Source organism: Ursus maritimus, unplaced genomic scaffold, assembly GCF_017311325.1.
Source record: "Ursus maritimus isolate PB19 unplaced genomic scaffold, ASM1731132v1 scaffold_2, whole genome shotgun sequence".
Taxonomy (NCBI): Eukaryota; Metazoa; Chordata; class Mammalia; order Carnivora; family Ursidae; genus Ursus; species Ursus maritimus.
In genome coordinates this window covers 22886511-22897178 of record NW_024424452.1, presented here as the reverse complement: position 1 = coordinate 22897178, position 10668 = coordinate 22886511, and the positions used below count along the sequence as shown (strand labels likewise).

The window sequence follows — 10668 nt, the reverse complement described above, 5'->3', positions numbered from 1 at the left end:
GGGATGTACTGTATGGTGACTAACATAATATAATAAAAAAACATTAAAATAAAAAAAAATTTTAAAAATGCCTTTACAAAAAAAAAAAAGGAAGAATGAATGGGTCAACCAGGAAATTAAAGAAGAATTATAAAAATTCATGGAAACAAATGAAAATAAAAACACAACTATTCAAAACCTTTGGGATACAGCAAAGGTGGTCCTAAGAGGGAAGTGTATAACACTACAAACCTTTCTTAAGAACAAGAAAGTTCTCAAATACACAACCTAACCTTATACCCAAAGGAGCTGGAGAAATAACAGCAAATAAAGCATAAACTGAGCAGGAAAGAGAAATAATAAAGATTAGAGCAGAAATCAATTAAATAGGAACCAAAAGAACAGTAGAACAGAGAAATGAAACTAGGAACTGTTTCTTTGAAATAATTAATAAGATCGATAAACCCTTAGCCAGACTTATCAAAAAGAAAAGGGAAAGGACCTAATTAAATAAAATCATGAATGAAGGAGGAGAAATCACAACCAACACCAAAGAAATTATAAGAAAACAATTATAAGAACATATTATGAGGAATTATATGCCAACAAATTAGGCAATCTGGAAGAAATAGATGCATTCCTAGAGACCTAAAACTACCAAAACTGAACCAGGAAGAAATAGAAAACCTGAACAGACCCATATCCAGCTAGGAAATTGAAGCAGTAATCAAAAATCTCCCAATGAATAAGAGCCCAGGGACAGATGCCTTCCCAGGGAAATTCTACCAAGCAGTTAAAGAAGAATTAATACATGTTCTCCCAAAGCTGTTTCAAAAAATAGAAATGGAAGGAAAACTTCTGAACTCTTTTTATGAGGCCAGCATTACCTTGATCCCTAAACCAGATAAAGACCACACCAGAAAGGAGAATTACAGACCAATATCCCTGATGAACATGGATGCAAAAATTCTCCCCAAGATACTAGCCAATAGGATCCAACACTACATTAAAAAGATTATGACCAATTGGGATTTATTCCTGGGCTGCCAGGGTGATTCCACATCTGCAAATCAATCAATGTGATAGATCACATAAATAAAAGAAAGGAGAAGAACCATAAGATCTTCTCAATAGATACAGAAAAAGCATTTGACAAAGTCCAGCATCCTTTCTTGATTAATACTCTTCACAGTGTAGGGATAGAGGGTACATACCTCAATATCCTAAAAGCCATCTATGAAAAACCCACAGAGAATATCATTCTCATTGGGGAAAAACTGAGAGCTTTTTCCCTAAGATCGGGAACAGAGCAGGATGCCCACTCTCACCACTGCTGTTCAACATAGTACTAGAAGTCCTAGCCTCAGCAATCAGACAACAAAAAGAAATAAAAGGCATCCAAGTCAGCAAAGAAAAAGTCAAACTCTCACTCTTTGCAGATGACATGATACTCTATGAGGAAAACCCAAAAGACTCCACCCCAAAATTGCTAGAACTCATGCAGGAATTCAGTAAAGTGGCAGGATATAAAATCAATGCACAGAAATTAGTTGCATTTCTATACACCAACAATGAGACAGAATAAAGAGAAATTAAGGAGTCAATCCCATTTACAATTGCACCAAAAACCATAAAATACCTAGGAATAAATCTAACGAAAGAGGCAAAGGATCTGTACCCAAAAAACTATAGGACAATCATGAAAGAAATTGAGGAAGACACAGAGCAGTGGAAAAATGTTCCATGCTCATGGATTGGAAGAACAAATATTGTTAAAATGTCTATGCTACCTAGAGCAATCTACACATTCAATGCAATCCCTATCAAAATACCATCAACTGTTTTCACAGAGCTGGAACAAATAATCCTAAAATTTGCAAAGAACCAGAAAAGACCCCGAATAGCCAAAGAAATGTTGAAAATGAAAACCAAAGCTGGTGACATCACAATTTTGGACTTCAAGCTCTATGACAAAGCTGTAATCATCAAGACAGTATGGTACTGGCACAAAAACAGACATGTAGACCAATGGAACAGAATAGAGAACCCAGAAATCGACCTTCAACTCTATGGTCAACTAATCTTTGACAAAGGAAAGAATAGCCAAGGGAAAAAAGACAGTCTCTTCAATAGTGTTGGGAAATTGGACAGCCACATGCAGAAGAATGAACCTGGACCATTTCCTTATACCATACACAAAAATAGACTCAAAATCAATGAAAGACCTAAATGTGACAGGAATCCATCAAAATCCTAGAGGAGAACATAGGCAGCAACCTCTATGACCGCAGCCACAGCAAATTCTTGTTAGACGTGTCTCCAAAGGCAAGGGAAACAGGTAAAAATGAAATACTGGGACTTCATCAAGGTAAAAAGCTTTTGCACAGCCAAGGAAACAGTCAACAAAACCAAAAGACAACCAACATAATGGGAGAAGATATTTACAAATGGCATATCAGATAAAGGGCTAGTATCCAAAATACATGAAGAACTTATCAAACTCAACACCCAAAGAACAAATAATCTGATCAAGAAATGGGCAGAAGACATGAACAGACATTTCTGCAAAAAAAGACATCCAAATGGCCAACAGACACATGAAAAAGTGCTCAACATCACTCGGCATCAGGGAAATACAAATCAAAACCACAATGAGATACCACCTCACTCCAGTCAGAATGGCTAAAATTAACAAATCAGAAAATGACAGATGTTGGTGAGGAGGTGGAGAAAAGGGAACTCTCCTACACTGTTGGTGGGAATGCAAGCCAGTACAGCCACTCTGGAAAACAGTATGGAAGTTCCTCAAAAAGTTGAAACTAGAGCTACCCTATGACCCAGCAATTGGACTACTGGGTATTTACCCCAAAGATACAAATGTAGTGACCCAAAGGGGCACCTGCACCCCAATGTTTATAGCAGCAATGTCCACAAGAGCCAAACTATGGAAAGAGCCCAGATGTACGTCGACAGATGAATGGATATAAGAAGAGGTGAGATCGATAGATAGACAGACAGATACACACACACACACACACACACACACACACACACACACACACTGGAATATTATGCAGCCATCAAAAAAAGAAAACTTGCCATTTGCAACAATGGGGATGGAACTAGAGGGTATTATGCTAAGTTAAATAAGTCAGTCAATTATCATATGATCTCACTGATATGTGGAATTTAAGAAACAAGGCAGAGGATCATAGGGGAAGAGAGGAAAAAATGAAACAAGATGAAACCAGAGATGGAGACAAACCATAAGAGACTCTTAATCTTAGGAAACAAACTGAGGGTTGCTGGACGGGAGAGGGGTGGGGGAATGGGGTAACTGGTGATGGACATTGGGGTGGGTATGTGTTGTAATGACCACTGGGTACTATATATGACTGATGAATCACAGACCTGTATCGCTGAAACAATACATAATTAATTAACTGAATTTAAATATAAATAAATAAATAAATAAATAAATAAATAAATAAATAAAATGCAGACCCACGCTACAAGTGCATGTTATTAAATGACATATCTGTGTAACTGACAATATTGTAATATATATTGTGAATATGACCGATCCATTAGATAAAGAATCCATATGTGTGAAAATGTTTTAAATAACAAAACAAAAAGTTTGTGCTTTAAATAAAACAATCACTAAAAAATAATTAAATTTAAAAAATTAAAAAACGATTACTAATACCATAAAAAAATAAAGCAACAATCGTAAGGATACTCACTGGGCTTGTGAAGAGAATGTAAGACATTAGGGAGATCTTTACCACGGAAATAAAAGAGTTAAAAAAGAATCCATCAGAAATGAAGAATGCAATAACTGAGATTGGGAACAGGTTTGATGCAATGAAGAGTGGGCTGGAAGAAGCAGAGGATGAATTAGTGATATAGAAGACAAAATAATGGAAAATAGAAAAGCTGAACAAAAGAGAGAAAAAAGAATTATGGAACATGAAAATAGACTTAGGTAACTCAGTGACTCCATCAAACTTTATAGTATTTGTTTCCAGAGTCCCAGAAGAAGAAGAGAGAGAATAGGGGGCAGAAAATTTATGTGAGGAATTAATAGCTGAAACTTTCCCTTATCTGGGGAAGGAAACAGACATCCAAATCCAGGAGGCACAGAGAACACCCATCAAGATCAACAAAAGCAGGCCAATAAGATGTATTGTAATTAAATTTGGAAGGCACGTATTGCATGGTGTACTGGGTGTTATACGTGACTAGTGAATCATGGAACTTTACATCAAAAACCAGGGATGTACTGTATGGTGACTAACATAATTTAAAAAATTATTATAAAAAATAAAAATAAATTTGCAAAATAGAGTGATAAGAAAAAATCTTAAAAACAACAAGACAAAAGAAGTCCTTAACATACAAGGGAAAACCCATAAGGCTAGCAGATCTTTCAACAGAAAGAAAAAATCTCCAGAAACAACAGAATAACAAAATAGCAATAAATACATATCTATCAATAATTAAGCTCCAGAGTTGCTTGGGTGGTTGTGATGGGAGTGGAGGAGTAGGATAGGGAGTAGGAGACCTGGTTCAAAGGTATGATAGGTAAGGTATAACCAGAGATAAAAATCTTTAGAGAAATAGGCTCTCGAGAAATAATCATTCTGGGAAAGGTGAGAGTTAGCCTTATTGGGGGAAAGTATACTGACTTTGTTAATTAAAAAAACATTTCAGGGGTGCATGGGTGGCGCAGTCATTAAGCATCTGCCTTCGGCTCAGGGAGTGATCCCAGAGTCCTGGGATCGAGCCCCACATCAGGCTCCTCCTCTAGGAGCCTGCTTCTTCCTCTCCCACTTCCCCCTTGCTTGTGTTCCCTCTCTTGCTGGCTGTCTTTGTCAAATAAATAAATAAAATCTTAAAAAAAAAAAACATTTCAGGTAGAAAAAAATAAAGGGAATTATGGTTCTGCTCATTGAACTATCTGGTGAAGAAGAGGTAAAAGTGTCTTCATGCTCCTAGTTTGAAGTAGTTTTAGAGGCTAATTGATTTAATGAATGAATACTTCCGTGCTAAATAGCGATAGGACTTGCTATCTCCTGTAAACATTCTGGCTTGCATTATTTTTTACTTGCCCTTCACCTTGCCCTTATCTCTATGCCCTCTGTGTTTCAGGGAGCATTCAAATTCTGCCAGTTGGATATTTACATCATGGATTACCATTTTCTGGACACAATGCTGATCTTCACGCTATATGGCTGGTCTGCCATTCCCCTCATGTACCTGCTGAGCTTCTTGTTTACTAGAAGTACTTCTGCCTACATCAAACTTGTCCTATTCAACTACCTTTCAGGCATTTTCAGTCTCCTCATAGATGCCACACTTCAATTCGGTAAGGATAAGGGCTTCACAAAGTTTCTCTTAACCCAGAAGTCACCAGTAAATAAATAAATAGGAATGGACTAAGGACATTAGTAGATGATTAAGTTCTAAGTTTTGGGAAAATCCTGTACTTGATGTAAGTCCATAAAATTATTTTTGAGTGCCTATGATATTCTGGGTGCTGTGTTAGGTAGAGCGGGGATCCTCATGCTGAACTGATAGGGCTGAATGTGACCTACAAGACCTTTGACAAGGTTCCTCCACTGTATCCCCACCTCTGGTAATTCCATCACATGACTTAAGGAATCTGTTTTGCAACAGTTATGGGAAATTTTAGGAACATTTGTCCAGAAACTCATTTGTCACAGAGAGAGGGAGAATACAAAAAAGCAGCTTTCTTTTTAGAAGGGTGGCCTCAGAAAGTTAGAATAAATTCTATCTCAACTATATGAGGCCATTGTTATCTTTAAAAGTGTTCCCTCTTGATGTTATGGCAATTTGTAATGAGGTGAAGAGAGGGAAGAGTGGAGGGGAATCCTGAGTTCTTGGGAGAGGCTGACAGTTTTGTTCAAGGAAGGTTTTATGGTGTGGCTTTTCTTCCCTAATTCAATGACAAGGCACAAGATTGTGAGCACCCTGAGAAGATTTTCCAAGAAGAAAATCTCTGTATGCATCTAACATACATATAATTATTTAAGCCAGTTTTCCTTCCTTCCAGGAATGGTTTCTGCAGTATTCTTGAATTTGTATTTCCTCATTTTCCTTCTTGGATTTTGAGATTTGGGAAGATCATCACTAAAATGGCCATTGTTGTAAATGGCGTTGTTGATTCACCCTCTAATGTGCATTTCAGTTGGCCTCAGCACTTTCCCACATCCCTTTCCTCCCCTTCTGTTGTTGCTGCCCAAACACTGGCTCCTGCCTTTTCCCTTCGCCCTTCACAGGTCACAAAAAAAATAATAATAATAATGTGTAATTTGAGAATGAGTATTTCACATGCATAAGACTTATGCATGATGCAGATGAAAAAACTTGTTAACAGCTATGCCTTAGCACTCATTCTTTCAAAGGATACCCAAATTATGGAAAGCAAATGTTTGTATATGTCTGCACACTTGTCCAAAGAGTACTACTTTGTGACATAAGGAAGAATCACCTGACAGCATTTGAGTCTGTGAGCCCTAATCTAAAAGGAAGTGATCATTTAAGGGACGAGAGAGACATAGTTGTTTCAGAGTAAGAATAGGAATAAATTACTGTTTTAGAAAGTTTTTGAAAGACTTTTTTAGGAGGACTACGTTGCAAAGAGTAATGCAGAGTAGGATGAGAACAAAAAGGAAGCCAGTAGATTTGGCAATTAGAAAATCAAAGGAGACTTCCACTTTTGAGCAGCAGAACAAACACTATGATACTCTGCCAAAAATAATGAACTGAGAAGAAAGTATGGAATTAGCAGAGGCCAACAATAAAATGAAAGCAAGTGTCCTTGAAGGTAAGCAAGCATCAAAGGTAGTTTTGACTTGAGGTTATTGACAGCATCTATTGACCTTAATTTTCCATTTTATAAGTTGTGAGGAACGTAGAAGTCAGAATAAAAAGCATAAAGGTACAACAAAGGTTTAATATCTTCCTATTTAAAATTAGAAGTTCAAAGGGCTATGTCCTTGTTATAAGGGTGAACAAAACTAATGCCACAATAGGACACAGAAAAAAAATTTGTATGGGTTGAATTTGGCACTGAAATGAGGAATAATAATTTCCCTTTGGAATTTGTAAACACATGCAACTATTCATACTGGCTTGTGTCCTGAAATCATAGAACCTATGTAAGCTAAAAAATAATAATAATAATAACCTGATAATTTATTTTAAATAATTTCAGTTGGTTGTGCTCTCAGGTGAATGGCAAAGGGATACATAGTTTCTCGACTTCAAAGTATTCCCATAGTTAAATTTGCTAGAGAACTTGAGATCAAATAAAAGAACAAAGAAAGAAAAAGGAGGAAAAAAACAAGGTCTTAAGAGCAAGTGCTAGCAGAAACCACAAATTGTAGAATCAGAATCAGACCTGCAAAATTAAGATTTGGGGATTTTTAGAATGATATAAAATATGTATGTTTAAAATATTTAAATTACAACAGAGTCTTAGAAATATGTGAAAATATTACTCAACCATCAGAAAGAACGATTACCCAACATTTGCAGCAACATGGACGGGACTGGAGGAGATTATGCTAAGTGAAATAAGTCAAGCAGGGAAAGACAATTATCATATGGTTTCACTCATTTATGGAACATAAGAAACAGCAGGAAGATTGGTAGGAGAAGGAAAGGAAGAATGAAGGGGGGGTAAACAGAAGGGGGAATGAACCATGAGAGACTATGGACTCTGAGAAACAAACTGAGGGCTTCAGAGGGAATGGGGGTGGGGGATTGGGATAGGCCAGTGATGCGTATTCAGGAGGACACATATTCCATGGAGCACTGGGTGTTATACGCAAATAATGAATCATGGACCACTACATCAAAAACTAAAAACTATTAATCACTATGGTGATTAACATAGCATAATAAAAATTATTATTAAAAAAATAAAAATTAAAAAGTAAAATACTTTAAGGAAAAAAAGAAATATGAGCAAATAATAGAATATAAATAATAGAACATATAATAAATAATAGAACAGGTATCCGTGTATGTTATATATGTATACAATATAAATACATATGTTTAAATTATTAATATGTATAATGTGTATTTAATATGCATAAATATGTGTGTTTAATATATTTAACTTGTAATAGAGTGTCTCGGGAATATAAGCAAATAATGGAATATATAAAATAGAATATATAATAAATAATAGAACATAATACATATATATGCATATGGTACATATGTCCATGTATGTTATATACATGTATTATATATACATACATATATATACACACACAAACACACAGAGAACAAGCAGATTTGAAATAGATCCAAATAGAATCCTGAGAAATGTTAAGATTTAATAATAATTTAAATTAAGAACTCAATAGGTAGAAGTATCGCCATACAGATGGTTATTGTTTTTTATCCATTCCATCACCCTATGTCTTTTGATTGGAGCATTTAGCCCATTTACATTCAAAATAATTATTGAAAGATACATATTTATTGCCATTTATTACTTGCTTTGTGGTTGCTTCTGAAGTTTTTCTCTGATCTTTTCTTTCATGTTTTGCTGATTTTCTTTACATTTAGAGTTCTTTCTGTTCATTCTTTACATATTTATTAGTGGTTTTCAATTTGTGGTTACCATTAGGTTTGTATATAACCTGTCCTGCATATAGTAGTCTATATTAAGTTGATGGTCATTTAAGTTTGAACCCATTCTTCTCTCCTCTCCTCCCCATGTTTTAGGTATATATTATTATATTTTATATCCTTTTTCGTGAAATTAAATACAATTTAAGATTTAGCTCCATAGCCACACTAGCCACATTTCAAGTGCTCAGTAGCCAGATATGTGTATTGGTGCAGCTATAGAGTTATTCCATATTCATAAAAAGATAGTGGTGGTATATATTGTGCCATTTTGGGCATCTGTTCAATTGGCCAGTATCCTGAATTTTTCAATCTGGATCAATTATTTGTCTCTTTATCAGTTTAAAATCTACACTGGACAGAATCACCATGGCTTGGACGCTTGAAGTTTCACTTCTTGCCATCTCTCTTTGGCCAAAGTGTCTTATATGAAATTTCTGTTTAGACTAGCCTTTTACCTTCTTTCTAAAAAACTGAATTGATGATCAGAATTCCATAATTTCAGTTCGTAAATTAAGCATGTTCTTATGTCCAGGGATTTAGTCTCTAATAATTGTTTGTATTAAATGCATTCTTGAGAGAGACAGTAGTTATCTATCAGCTGGTTCCCTTGAAGATTTCTCTACTCTCAAACACATCATAATTTCCTTATCTGTTCCCTACTGTTGAATTCTAGGCTATATCTCCAACTTCTGCTTTACTCCCTTATTTGATCAATTAGGATTAGAAATATAAAAATAGTAGTGGTTTTCTATCCATATCAGGTGCCAGGAAGTCTTATCACGTGGACACCCACTTCACTTTTTTTTTTTCACTTCACTTTTTTTTTTTTTCACTTTTCAGAACTCTGCAATTACCAACACAAAGTATGTCACTGGATGTCAATTGGAGCAAACTTATTGGGAAGTAATTAGTGTTCTTCAAATATAATAATCTTTTTTTTAAATTCCCTGAGCTTGGTTTGACCATCCTTGGGGGATTTGTTGTCCTGGGGATAGTTCATTTCCTATAATGAAATCTAATCTTATCATCTCTTTTAGAAGTTCAACATAAGATGTCAAGAACCACCAGAGCCTTCATACTTGATTCGTTACTGTTGTTTCCCAATTACAACCTTGCGAAGTGTATCAGTGACTATTTTACTTTCTACCAGATAAAGAAATGGTGCTCTGGAAATAAGCCTCCTACCTACATAAATTGTAGTAAAGAAAGTAAGTATTATTAACCTTAAGCATGTAACTGCCAGTAATTTTTCTTTTTTTATAATATTTTTTATTATATTATGTTAGTCACCATTCAGTACATCCTTAGTTTTTGATGTAAAGTTCCATGATTCATTGGTTGCGTATAACACCCAGTGCACCATGCAATATGCGCCCTCCTTAATACCCATCTCCAGGCTATCCCAGTTCCCCACCCCCCACCCCTCTGAAGCCCTCAGTTTGTTTCCCAGAGTCCACAGTCTCTCATGGTTCATTCCCCCTTCTGTTACCTCCCCTTCATTCTTCCCTTCCTTCTCCTACCAATCTTCCTGCTGTTTCTTATGTTCCATAAATGAGTGAAACCATATGATAATTGTCTTTCTCTGCTTGACTTATTTCACTTAGCATAATCTCCTCCAGTCCCGTCCATGTTGCTGCAAATGTTGGGTAATCGTTCTTTCTGATGGCTGAGTAATATTCCATTGTATATATGGACCATTTTTCCAGCAAAAAATGGGTTAATTGGGGAATGGCTGAAAATTGCAATACAGGACAAGCAAATTACAGCAAACAATAGGCAAGTCTCACCAACGTTATTTTAGCGAGGAACATTATTTAGGAGGAGGGAGAAAGTTGTGAGGAACTGTTTGAAAAAAAGTCCATTGGAGAGAAGTAAGAGTTCAGGGTGACGACTGTTTCTCATTGGCTGAGTTGCAGGGGTAGTCGATTTCTTATTGGAGATGCAATGAACATTTTTGTTGTTGTTGTTAGGACCTGTAGTCGATGATTCTTTCCTGTTGAGGATTCTTCT

The 10668-nt window shown here is 35.8% G+C and overlaps 1 protein-coding gene across 1 annotated transcript in view; it reads left to right on the top strand.

Moving 5' to 3' along the window:
* Positions 1-10668, top strand: part of LOC103668907 (ATP-binding cassette sub-family A member 3-like) — a 147155-nt gene that overhangs the window by 79185 nt on the left and 57302 nt on the right. The window contains exons 21-22 of the mRNA XM_040636563.1: positions 5138-5350; positions 9696-9866. Coding sequence (XP_040492497.1) covers positions 5138-5350; positions 9696-9866 — 384 coding nt within the window. The remainder of the gene's footprint in view (positions 1-5137; positions 5351-9695; positions 9867-10668) is intronic.